General features: G+C 45.3%; 1 protein-coding gene across 1 annotated transcript in view; it reads left to right on the top strand.

Moving 5' to 3' along the window:
- The window catches only part of ubtfl (upstream binding transcription factor, like), a 34,102-nt gene extending 22,219 nt beyond the window's left edge, over window positions 1-11,883 (top strand). Inside the window, exons 9-19 of the mRNA XM_079583378.1 lie at window positions 1,407-1,548; window positions 3,275-3,316; window positions 3,590-3,700; window positions 5,159-5,308; window positions 5,436-5,546; window positions 5,621-5,718; window positions 5,809-5,998; window positions 6,310-6,351; window positions 8,086-8,205; window positions 11,405-11,491; window positions 11,629-11,883. Of these exons, the coding sequence (XP_079439504.1) occupies window positions 1,407-1,548; window positions 3,275-3,316; window positions 3,590-3,700; window positions 5,159-5,308; window positions 5,436-5,546; window positions 5,621-5,718; window positions 5,809-5,998; window positions 6,310-6,351; window positions 8,086-8,205; window positions 11,405-11,491; window positions 11,629-11,706 (1,171 nt within the window). The 3' untranslated portion in view covers window positions 11,707-11,883. The remainder of the gene's footprint in view (window positions 1-1,406; window positions 1,549-3,274; window positions 3,317-3,589; window positions 3,701-5,158; window positions 5,309-5,435; window positions 5,547-5,620; window positions 5,719-5,808; window positions 5,999-6,309; window positions 6,352-8,085; window positions 8,206-11,404; window positions 11,492-11,628) is intronic.
- The last annotated feature ends 1,385 nt before the right edge of the window (window positions 11,884-13,268 follow it).

Below are 13,268 nucleotides of genomic sequence, written 5' to 3' on the forward strand. Positions count from 1 at the left end.
CCATGTTTCACCCTCCATGTTTCACCCTCCATGTTTTCACCCTCCATGTTTCACCCTCCATGTTTCACCCTCCATGTTTCACCCTCCATGTTTCTGTGTTAATGTGTTTCTGTGTTTACTTGTTTATGTGTTTCTTTGTTTATGTGTTTATGTGTTTATGTGTTTATGTGTTTACTTGTTTATTTGTTTCTTCACTCTCGGGCCTTGTGTCGATGTCTGAGTCCCAGCTGCTCCTAAACTGTTTTGCAGATGATTCTTAAAAAGAACAATCCGACCTCTCAGTGTTATTGAACTTCAGTTCCTAACCTTTATATCAAAGATTGTAGAAAAGTGGTTCATGAAAGACTCCAGTCGTTCCTCGATGAAGACGAGACGACTGAGACGTGTCAGAGTCTGGTTCAGATGTTCCAGTCGGGCTGCTCGATTGTTGAAAACATAATAATCACGATTATTTTTGTCATAATTGAAATCACGATTATTCAAACGATTATTTGTTGCCTTTAAAAAAATCCATCAAAAAAGTGAGAAAAATCCATCAAAAAAGTGACAAAAATCCATCAAAAAAGTGACAAAAATCCAACAAAAAAGTGACAAAAATCCATCAAAAAAGTGACAAAAATCCAGCAAAAAAGTGACAAAAATCCAGCAAAAAAGTGACAAAAATCCATCAAAAAAGTGACAAAAATCCAGCAAAAAAAGACAAAAATCCAGCAAAAAAGTGACAAAAATCCATCAAAAAAGTGACAAAAATCCAGCAAAAAAAGACAAAAATCCATCAAAAAAGTGACAAAAATCCAGCAAAAAAGTGACAAAAATCCATCAAAAAAGTGACAAAAATCCAGCAAAAAAAGACAAAAATCCATCAAAAAAGTGACAAAAATTAAAAAAATTTAAATTAGGAAAAAAAATGAGAAAAAAAAAATGAGAAAAAAAAAAAAAAATTGAAATAAAAAATTATAATCGATTTTTTCCGATTATGCTAATTTTGTAATCGTTTACTGTTGTAATCGAAATCGTAATCGGATTTCGATTAATTGCACAGCCCTAGGTTCCAGTCTTGGATCTAACTGTAAATCAATCTTTGGCGACTGGATCTGCCGGCGTCATCGGCCCCAAACCCACAGAGACACATCCCTGAGTGTTCTCTCCACCACCTGCACGGTGTCACGGGTGCTCTGTGTTGCAGTAACGGGTGCTCTGTGTTGCAGTAACGGGTGCTCTGTGTCGCAGTAACGGGTACTCTGTGTTGCAGTAACGGGTGCTCTGTGTCGCAGTAACGGGTACTCTGTGTTGCAGTAACGGGTGCTCTGTGTCGCAGTAACGGGTGCTCTGTGTTGCAGTAACGGGTGCTCTGTGTTGCAGTAACGGGTGCTCTGTGTCGCAGTAACGGGTGCTCTGTGTTGCAGGAACGGGTACTCCCTGTACTGTGCGGAGCTGATGGTGAACATGAAGGACGTCCCGAGCACCGAGCGGATGGTTCTCTGCAGCAAACAGTGGAAACTCATGAACCAGAAGGAGAAGGACATGTTCCAGAAGCGCTGTGAGCAGGTACTCTCTTTACTATGTTTAACCTCACGGAGCAGCTCCAGTTTAACCTCACAGTCTCATCAGATCACACTTACAGAGCCTCTCGTGAGTGTTCATACACCTGGAACTTCTGCACATTTTGTCATGTTTACAACCCTAAACATAAAGATTTTATTTGTATTTTTTTACTGAACGTTCACACACAAGTAACAGACGACTGTGAAGTGAAAGCAAAATGATCCATGATTCTGTTATTTTTCAAAAAATAGAAAAGTGAAAAGTGGGGCGTGCATAAGTATCATACAGTATTATCTGAGTGCATTAAATTGCCTTTAAAACATTCCTCATGACTCCAGAATGTTCACACCTTGGCCTAACGGTTAAACAGAGGCACCAGTGTGTAATCTACTCTCAGTATAATTACAGCTGTTCTTTCAGGCCCTCAGAGCTGTGGTCACTAAACAACATCATGAAGGTCCAGGAGCACCAGAGAGGTCAGGGATAAAGCTGTGGAGAAGTTTAAAGCAGCTTTAAGTTATACAAAGATTTCCCAAGATTTAAACATCTCCCGGAGCAACTGTTCAATCCATCATTCAGAAATGGAAAGAGTAAAGCACCACTGCAGACTTACCAAGACACGGCTGTTCACCTAAACTAACAAACTGAACAAGGAGACACTGGTCAGAAATACAACCAAGTGCCCCAAGATAACTCTGGAGGAGCTGAAGTCCTGCCGCTGAGCTGGGGGAATCTGTACATGGGACAACTATAAGTCGTATCTACACAAATCTGGCCTTCATGGACGAGTGGAAGAAGAAAGACATTATTGAAAGGAGAACATAAGAAATCCTGTTTGAAGTTTGTAGAAGTCATATGGAGGACACAGCTCCATGTGGAAGAAGGAGCTTTGGTCAGATGAGACAAACGTTATGGAGCAAACCTGACACTGCTCATGGTCCTGAGTGCACCATCCCCAGTGTCAGATATACGGGGGGAGCATCATGCTGTGGGGCTGCTTTTCCTCAGCGGGGACTGGGGAGATTGTAAGAATAGTTGTGAAGATGGATGGAGCCAAATACAGAGACATTTTGGAGGAAAACCTGCTGGAGTCACAAGAGAACTGAGGCTGGGGCGGAGATTCACCTTCAGCAGGACAATGACCCTAAACACAAAGATAAATCTACAATGGAATGGTTCAATAAAAACATGTTAATGTGTTAGAATGGCCCAGTCAAAGTCCTGACCTAAATCCTATTGAAAATCTGTGGAAAGACCTGAAAACTGCTGTTCACAAACGCTCTCCTTCTAATGTGACAGAGCTGGAGTTGTTTTGTAAAGAGGAATGAGCTAAAATGTCAGTCTCTACATGAGCTAATCTTGTAGAGTCAAACCCCAAAAGACTTGTGCTGTTATTGCAGCAAAAGGAGGTTCCACAAAGTATTCATTCATCTGTATGATACTTATGCACACCCCACTTTTCACTTTTCTATTTTTTGAAAAATAACAGAATCATGTATCATTTTGCTTTCACTTCACAGTCGTCTGTTACTTGTGTGTGAACGTTCAGTAAAAAAATCAAAATAAAACCTTTATGTTTAGGGCTGTAAACATGACAAAATGTGCAAAAGTTCCAGGTGTATGAATACTTTCCAGAGGCTCTGTGTATCAGATATAAATAAATCTGATTTCCAGAACCCGGTCTGTGTGAGCCACGGCGTTAAAGCCTCTGTCCTTTGTGTTTGTGCAGAGAAAGAAACAGTACGATGTCGACCTGCATCGATTCATCGAGGTAAAACTCTCAAACTCTTATTACCATAATGTTTGTGTAACGAGTGTTATTACCGTAATGTCTGTGTAACGAGTGTTATTACCGTAATGTTTGTATAACGAGTGTTATTACCGTAATGCCTGTGTAACGAGTGTTATTACCGTAATGTTTGTATAACGAGTGTTATTACCGTAATGCCTGTGTAACGAGTGTTATTACCGTAATGTTTGTATGAGTGTTATTATTACCGTAATGTTTGTATGAGTGTTATTACCGTAATACCTGTGTGTGCAGAGCCTGCCGGAGGAGGAGAGGGATCGCGTCATGTCTGAGGAGAAACTGGGCGGGTCTAAGCTGTCAGTGGGCGTGGCCGCGAGTCCTCATCGCGCCTCGCCCGCCGCCAAGGTGCGACTCTGAGGAGATGAACTACATTTCCACTTTTATTAATCTCACTATTTGTCTCGATCAAAAAGAGTCATTTCTACAAAAAGCAAATGGACTCTGCCTCTAGGCCTCTTTTCAACATTTATAACGAGCTCCGTGTGAGTCGTGATGAATGTTGAAAATAAACATTTGAATTGAAGACACTTCAGTGCAGACGGGAGAAAGCATGTTTGTGCCGGGATGTTTGTTTTGGATCAGGATGTTTGGATCAGGATGTTTGGATCGGGATGTTTGGATCAGGATGTTTGGATCAGGATGTTTGGATCAGGATGTTTGGATCAGGATGTTTGGTTTGGATCAGGATGTTTGGATCAGGATGTTTGGTTTGGATCAGGATGTTTGGATCAGGATGTTTGGTTTGGATCAGGGTGTTTGGATCAGGGTGTTTGGATCAGGATGTTTGGATCAGGATGTTTGGATCAGGATGTTTGGATCAGGATGTTTGGATCAGGATGTTTGGTTTGGATCAGGATGTTTGGATCAGGATGTTTGGATCAGGATGTTTGGATCAGGATGTTTGGATCAGGATGTTTGGATCAGGATGTTTGGTTTGGATCAGGATGTTTGGATCAGGATGTTTGGATCAGGATGTTTGGATCAGGATGTTTGGTTTGGATCAGGATGTTTGGATCAGGATGTTTTGGATCAGGATGTTTGGATCAGGATGTTTGGATCAGGATGTTTGGATCAGGATGTTTTGGATCAGGATGTTTGGATCAGGATGTTTGTTTTGGATCAGGATGTTTGGTTTGGATCAGGATGTTTGGATCAGGATGTTTGGATCAGGATGTTTGTTTTGGATCAGGATGTTTTGATCAGGATGTTTTGATCAGGATGTTTTGTTTGGATCAGGATGTTTGGATCAGGATGTTTGGATCAGGATGTTTGGATCAGGATGTTTGGATCAGGATGTTTTGATCAGGATGTTTTGATCAGGATGTTTTGTTTGGATCAGGATGTTTGGATCAGGATGTTTGGATCAGGATGTTTGGTTTGGATCAGGATGTTTGGATCAGGATGTTTGGATCAGGATGTTTGGATCAGGATGTTTTGTTTGGATCAGGATGTTTGGATCAGGATGTTTGGATCAGGATGTTTGGATCAGGATGTTTGTTTTGGATCAGGATGTTTGGATCAGGATGTTTGGATCAGGATGTTTGGATCAGGATGTTTTGTTTGGATCAGGATGTTTGGATCAGGATGTTTGGATCAGGATGTTTTGTTTGGATCAGGATGTTTGGATCAGGATGTTTTGTTTGGATCAGGATGTTTGGATCAGGATGTTTGGTTTGGATCAGGATGTTTGGTTTGGATCAGGATGTTTGGATCAGGATGTTTGGATCAGGATGTTTGGATCAGGATGTTTGGTTTGTGCCGGGACATCGATCACACTGATGACGGGCGTGGTTCCCTCCCCAGGAGCGCGGCCGTGAGGTGGACGCCGAGTGGGTGGCTCCCGGCAAAGAGCGACGGCAGAACAAGAAGGCGGAGAAACTCCCGGAGACGCCGAAAACCGCCGAGGAGATGTGGCAGAGCAGCGTGGTGGGGGATTACCTCGCCAAGTACCGGGTCAGTGCCGGGGGGAGACGGGGGAGACCGGGGAGAGACGGGGGGAGACGGGGGGGAGATCAGAGAGTTAGCTCTAACCATACCTGTGGGTGAAACATGTCTGACCTGGCGTCCCTCTGGTCTGCAGAGCGACCGCAGGAAGGCGCAGGTCGCCATGGAGTCGTCCTGGAAGTCGATGGAGAAGAAGGAGAAGATCCCGTGGATCAAGAAGGCGGCGGAGGACCAGAAGAGATACGAGGTGAGTCCAGCAGAGGGCGCCGCGTCTCTGTGAGCGTGTGAGGCGGTGACTGCAGTGCTGCCTGTGTCCTGCAGAGGGAGCTGCTGGAGATGCGAGGCCCGGGGGCAGCGCTGCCGATGGCGCCGAACCAGAGGAAGCAGAAGTTCAACGGAGAACCCAAGAAACCGCCCGTGTGAGTGCAACGTGTGTCCTTTAGGGGGCGCTCTCCTTAGACGTTAGTGCAGGTGTAAACTCGTTTCCAGCTAACCCCCTCTCCCTGTAGGAGCGGGTACCAGATGTTCTCCCAGGAGCTGCTGACGAACGGGGAGCTGAACCACTTCAGTCTGAAGGAGCGGATGGTGGAGATCGGCAAACGCTGGCAACGCCTGAGCCAGAGCCAGAAAGACCAGTACAAGAGACAAGTGGAGACGCAGCAGAGCGACTACCGCCACCTGCTGGAGGCCTGGGTCAAGGTGAGCGTTACTCTCTACCTCCACCTGCTGGAGGCCTGGGTCAAGGTGAGCGTTACTCTCTACCTCCACCTGCTGGAGGCCTGGGTCAAGGTGAGCGTTACTCTCTACCTCCACCTGCTGGAGGCCTGGGTCAAGGTGAGCGTTACTCTCTACCTCCACCTGCTGGAGGCCTGGGTCAAGGTGAGCGTTACTCTCTACCTCCACCTGCTGGAGGCCTGGGTCAAGGTGAGCGTTACTCTCTACCTCCACCTGCTGGAGGCCTGGGTCAGTTGAGCAGCAGATGTTTTAGTTTGTTTGTGTTCTTGTTGCAGTCGCTGTCGCCTCAGGACCGCGCCCTGTACCTGTCCTCCACAGTGAGTCTCCTTCACTTTACACTGCGTTCCAAATTATTATGCAAATTGGAGTTTTGTGTCAAAAAGGTAAAAAAAAAGCAATAATAATGAAACTCATGGATGGTGTCGTGTCTTGGGGCTCTATGAATCACTGACATTAATCTCAGACCTGGGATGATTAGTTTTCAGGTTAAGCCCAGTTAAGGGAAAAACTACTGAAAAAGGACGTTCCACTTTATTAAGCAGATCATCATTTTCAAGCAATATGGGAAAGAAAAAGGATCTCTCTGCTGATGAAAAGCGTGAAATAGTTGAATGTCTTGGTCTAGGTATGAAAACCTTCGATATTTCAGTAAAGATGAAGCGTAATCATCGTACTGATAAGAGATTTGTGGATGATTCAGAGCACACTCCGTTTTGTGCAGATAAAGGCACAATGAGGACGGTTTCTGCCAGACAAACACATCAGATTAAGAGAACAGCAGCTACAAAGCAGCAGACAGGTGTTTGAAGCTACTGGTGCCTCTGGAGTCTCTGAACATGAAGCTGTAGGACCCTCCAGAGGCTGCAGTTGTGCATAAACCTTCTATCCGGCCTCCCCTAAACGGTTCACTGAAGCTGAAGCAGAAACGGCTGCAGTGGCTCAGAAATACATGAGACTCATTTTCAAACAGTCTTGTTCACTGATGAGGCCGTGTGACCCTGGATGGTCAGATGGATGGAGGTGAACGACCACCATGTCCCAACAAGGCTGTGATGTCAGTAAGGAGGGGGCGGAGTCATGTTTTGGGCCAGAATCATGGTGAGAGAGCTGGTCGGTCCCTTTAGGCCCTTTTAGGATCCCTGAAGGTGTGAAAATGACCTTTGAAAAATATGTGGAGTTTCTGACTGACCACTGTCTTCTATGCTACAAAAAGAAGAGCCGAGCTTTCCCGAACAACATCCTCTTCACCATGACAACGCACCATGTCCTGCTGTAAAGAAAACCTCTGCATCACTGGCTGCTATGAGCATAAAAGGAGAGAAGCTCATGATGTGGACCCCCTCCTCCCCTGACCTCAGCCCTATTGAGAACCTTTGGAGCCTCAACAACAAACACTTCTATGAGGGTGGGAGGCAGTTTTCATCCAAACAGCAGCTCTGGGAGGTTATTCTAACATCCTGCAAACAAATCCAAGCAGAAACTGTCCAAAAACTCACAAATTTAATGGATTTAAGAATTTTGAAGCTGCTCAAAGAAGCTCCTATGGTAAAATATAACTTGACCTGTTAATATTTTTTTGATTGAAATAACTTTTGATTTCAGTAAATATGACCTCCTAATGCTACAAATACAACAAAGGACCATTTTCAGTTAATTACAAGCTTTAAAATGTATTGAAACGATGAGTTGCAGAATAATTTGGAGCAGTGGATTTTGAGGTTTTTACTATATTTATTTTTGAAATAAATCCTGTTTTCACTGGGAGATTTTTTCCACCACATTTAAATGACCCTCGACCAGATAAAGACTTAAAAATGACACTGACTCTCATTTGAGTTTAGGAGATCAGAGAAAAATGTAATTTGCGTAATAATTTGGAACGCAGTGTACATATATGGGGGTGTGGGTGGAAGTGTCTGACGCGGCGCCCCCTGGTGGAGCGTCTGACGCGGCGCCCCCTGGTGGAGCGTCTGACGCGGCGCCCCCTGGTGGAGCGTCTGACGCGGCGCCCCCTGGTGGAGCGTCTGACTCGCCTCCTCTTGTTTCCGCAGAAGCGCCGCAGCTCCACTAAAGTCCGCACTCCGGCCGCCAAAGTCCGCGTCACCGCCAAAACCAAGGCCCCGGGAAAAACCGCGGCTCCCGACAAGCGCAGCATGGCCTACAGAGCCAAGGTAAGGACTAAACACCCTTCAGCCCGGCCTACAGAGCCAAGGTAAGGACTAAACACCCTTCAGCCCGGCCTACAGAGCCAAGGTAAGGACTAAACACCCTCCAGCCCGGCCTACAGAGCCAAGGTAAGGACCAAACACCCTTCAGCCCGGCCTACAGAGCCAAGGTAAGGACTAAACACCCTTCAGCCCGGCCTACAGAGCCAAGGTAAGGACTAAACACCCTTCAGCCCGGCCTACAGAGCCAAGGTAAGGACTAAACACAAGGCAGCACCTGTCCTGGTGGAGGGGCCGTTGTTGCTCGTAGGACTTTGGTCTGACAGGCAGGGCCGTAGCCAGGATTTAAAAAACAGTGAGGTCCGGATAATTCTTTAAACCGGGGGGTCTGGGGGTCCTCCCCCAGGAATTTTTTAAGATTCAGATGTAATTTCCTGTATTTTAAGTGATCAAAAACACTTTTGTCTCATCCTTGAGCCATTTTCAAAAATTGCTTTTTGTTGCACCGTTTGGGACCAGGAGCCTGAGTGAATGTGTGAGTGAGTGGACGGTGTCGGACATGCATCTATTTAATATCTATTTCATCCATTATTACTGTGAATCAGGTTTTCCAAACAGTTTTACTCGCCTGAGTGAGAGGCAATAAGAAGGTCTTGTCCTAAATAAATACTGAAATATTAAATGAAAATTGTTTTGAAAACGAGGCTGTGGGTGTGAATGGTTAAAGCTGAGGGTTCTGCTTTGGCTCATTCTGAACATCAGACTCTGCGCTCTGGCCCCGCCCCCTCTGCGTCGCCCTCTCTGGCCCCGCCCCCTCTGGCCCCGCCCCCTCTGCGTCGCCCTCTCTGTCAAACCACTGGAGCTACAAAGGTGAATGCGCTGGTTTAAGCTCTCATTAAAGTGAAGATCATTTATTCGCAGGACATTCTTTGCATGATACAGAAACAAAGTGAGCAGCAGAGGAGGAGGCGATGATGAGGCACAGACGCTTCTCCTTCTCCTCTCGCTCCTCAGATCAGAATGAGGAAAACTCCTGTTGTAAATCGAGGTCACCGTGACGGCGCGCGCACTGGCTCCTCCCTCTTTATGACAGAGAGCATAGAAATTGCATCTCAATCAAACTTTGGCGCGGTTCATGCGCTGCTGTTGTAGTGAGGCTGACGCACAGCCTCAGCCGCGCCCCCGCCTCCGCGGAGTTTTACGCACTCGGGTCCAAAGCGGCTCATGAGGTCGGGTTTCAGAGTGGACACGTTTAGGTTCAGAACAAGCTCATCCACGTCTGAACTAGAGGCTCTTCCGCCTGTAGAAGCGCGTGTTTGCAACATTCATTTGCGCAGGATTCAATGTGTAAAAAAAAAAAAAAAAAAAAAAAGCTAAAATTTTACCGAGGTCCGGACCTCGGTGACCTCAATGGTAGATACGGCCATGCTGACAGGTTTACAGAGCCTCTGGAAAGTCTTCACACACCTGGAACTTTTGCACATTTTGTCATGTTTACAGCCCTAAACATAAAGGTTTTATTTTGATTTTTTTACTGAACGTTCACACACAAGTAACAGACGACTGTGAAGTGAAAGCAAAATGATACATGATTCTGTTATTTTTCAAAAAATAGAAAACTGAAAAGTGGGACTTGCATAAGTATCATACAGATGAATGAATACTTTGTGAACCCCCTTTTACTACAATAACAGCAGCAAGTCTTTTGGGGTTTGACTCTACAAGATTAGCTCATGTAGAGACTGACATTTTAGCCCATTCCTCTTTACAAAACAACTCCAGCTCTGTCACATTAGAAGGAGAGCGTTTGTGAACAGCAGTTTTCAGATCTTTCCACAGATTTTCAATAGGATTTAGGTCAGGACTTTGACTGGGCCATTCTAACACATTAACATGTTTTTATTGAACCATTCCATTGTAGATTTATCTTTGTGTTTCGGGTCATTGTCCTGCTGAAGGTGAAGCTCCGCCCCAGCCTCAGTTCTCTTGTGACTCCAGCAGGTTTTCCTCCAAAATGTCTCTGTATTTGGCTCCATCCATCTTCACAACTATTCTTACAATCTCCCCAGTCCCCGCTGAGGAAAAGCAGCCCCACAGCATGATGCTCCCCCCGTATATCTGACACTGGGGATGGTGCACTCAGGACCATGAGCAGTGTCAGGTTTGCTCCATAACGTTTGTCTCATCTGACCAAAGCTCCTTCTTCCACATGGAGCTGTGTCCTCCATATGACTTCTACAAACTTCAAACAGGATTTCTTATGTTCTCCTTTCAATAATGTCTTTCTTCTTCCACTCGTCCATGAAGGCCAGATTTGTGTAGATACGACTTATAGTTGTCCCATGTCCAGATTCCCCCAGCTCAGCGGCAGGACTTCACAGCTCCTCCAGAGTTATCTTGGGGCACTTGGTTGTATTTCTCACCAGTGTCTCCTTGTTCAGTTTGTTAGTTTAGGTGAACAGCCGTGTCTTGGTAAGTTGGCAGTGGTGCTTTACTCTTTCCATTTCTGAATGATGGATTGAACAGTTGCTCCGGGAGATGTTTAAATCTTGGGAAATCTTTGTATAACTTAATGCTGCTTTAAACTTCTCCACAGCTTTATCCCTGACCTCTCTGGTGCTGCTGGACCTTCATGATGTTGTTTAGTGACCACAGCTCTGAGGGCCTGAAAGAACAGCTGTAATTATACTGAGAGTAGATCACACACAGGTGCCTCTATTTAACCGTTAGGCCAAGGAGTGAACATTCTGGAGTCATTAGGAATGTTTTAAAGGTAATTTAATGCACTCAGAAAATACTGTATGATACTTATGCAAGCCCCACTTTTCACTTTTCTATTTTTTGAAAAATAACAGAATCATGTATCATTTTGCTTTCACTTCACAGTCGTCTGTTACTTGTGTGTGAACGTTCAGTAAAACATCTAAATAAAATCTTTATGTTTAGGGCTGTAAACAGGTTCCAGGTGTATGATACTAACGAGAGGCTCTGTAGATCAGTGTTCTCTGATATGTGTGGTGCCTCAAGGCTCTGTTTTGGGTCCTGTTTTATTTTAGTCTCTGATGATCCAGGGCGTAAACAGCCTGAGAGCCGCCCTGTGAGCTGTGGACTCAGGAGAAAGATCTCAGGAGGATCTGGAGCTGATCGTTGTTTTGTGTCGTCACGTTTTGATGATTGTAACAGTTTGTAACCCGTGTTTCTGCAGCAGGACGTGTCGGACTCTGACTCCGACCACAGCGACTCGTCTGACTCTGATGAAGACGACGAGACGAGCAGCGACAGCGACGACGAGGTCAGAGGACCATATGTTATTATTATTATTATTATTATTATTGTTAATATTAAACATCAGAAGCTCCGCCTCCTCCGTTTATGACGAGGAGGAGGCGGAGCTTCATAATAACAGTCTTCATGTTATTGTTTTTCTAGAACGAGGAGGATGACGATGACGAAGACGACGAGGAGCCGTCGTCGAGCGACGACTCTGACCAATCAGAGTCTGACTGACAGCCTGGCCCCTCCCCCGGGCTCTGATTGGACAGTTTTATCGTTGTTTTTATGGGTTCTGTTTTTGATTGACAGGTGGGCGGGGTTTGTACAGTTAACAGGAAGTTGTCCTCAGTTGTTGCCGTTGGTTACAGAAAAATGCACAGCTGAAATAAATGCACTTTTGTCAAAACGACTCGAGTTTTTCACACGACGCCTCAGCAGCAACAAAATAAGGCCTTAAAGTCTTTAAAGAGGGAGAATTCTGCTTATATATGTAATATATATATATGTCACACTACATATATATATATATATATATATTATATATATATATTATATGTATATATGTATATATATATTATATGTATATATTATATGTATGTAGTGTGATATATATATATATATATCTCTCACTACAATGATGACAAACATGTTTTTAATGAGGGAGTGACAGAAGAACAGGATGGAAAGCTGGAAAAAGTCCATTTGGCAGAATAGTGGTGTAATAGTAATAACAGTATAATAGTAATAATAGTAATAATAGTAATATAGTAATAATAGTAATATAGTAATAATAGTAATAATAGTGGTCTAACAGCTTCCTGAGGACCTGGTCATGGCGCCACCTGCAGCGTCCCTGGGAGAGCGCAGTCTCAGCCCGACAGTTGGGAGCAGCCCCTCCGAGCGGACCAGTGACTGACCAGTGTGGGGAGTGACTGACCAGTGTGGGGAGTGACTGACCAGTGTGGGGAGTAACTGACCAGTGTGGGGAGTGACTGACCAGTGTGGGGAGTGACTGACCAGTGTGGGGAGTAACTGACCAGTGTGGGGAGTGACTGACCAGTGTGGGGAGTGACTGACCAGTGTGGGGAGTGACTGACCAGTGTGGGGAGTGACTGACCAGTGTGGGGAGTGACTGACCAGTGTGGGGAGTGACTGACCAGTGTGGGGAGTAACTGACCAGTGTGGGGAGTAACTGACCAGTGTGGGGAGTGACTGACCAGTGTGGGGAGTAACTGACCAGTGTGGGGAGTGACTGACCAGTGTGGGGAGTGACTGACCAGTGTGGGGAGTGACTGACCAGTGTGGGGAGTGACTGACCAGTGTGGGGAGTAACTGACCAGTGTGGGGAGTGACTGACCAGTGTGCACGCTGGTCAGTGTGAGTGTAAAGAGGCTCTGATTCTGTGACTCTCAGTCGTGCAGGAGCCGCCCATTTCAGATGAAGGTTCTGGAGTCGTCGTCTGGGCTGTGCAGTTCATTCAGACTGAGTGGAACAGGTTTGTGGCTCGTTACTGTGGAGCTTTGGGCTTGAGGAGGGGGGGGGGGGCTCTGTGTAAACACCACAGTCTGGGAACCACCGTCCTTTGATGGAGGAGGTGAAGCATGAGCTGGTGCTTCTCGTCTGCAGATGATCCGTCTCATGGAGCTGATCCTCCAGTCAAATGTTCATCACTTTAGAAACAAGTGACTCTGAACTCTGGAATGTTTCACCTGAAAAAATCTAATCTTGAAAAGAAAAGCTTTGAATTTAAAACAAAACAAGTGGGAGATTAAACAACAGAGGTTTTCTATTGTTGA

The sequence above is a fragment of the Gobius niger genome (assembly GCF_951799975.1).
Source record: "Gobius niger genome assembly, contig: SCAFFOLD_50, whole genome shotgun sequence".
NCBI lineage: Eukaryota > Metazoa > Chordata > Actinopteri > Gobiiformes > Gobiidae > Gobius > Gobius niger.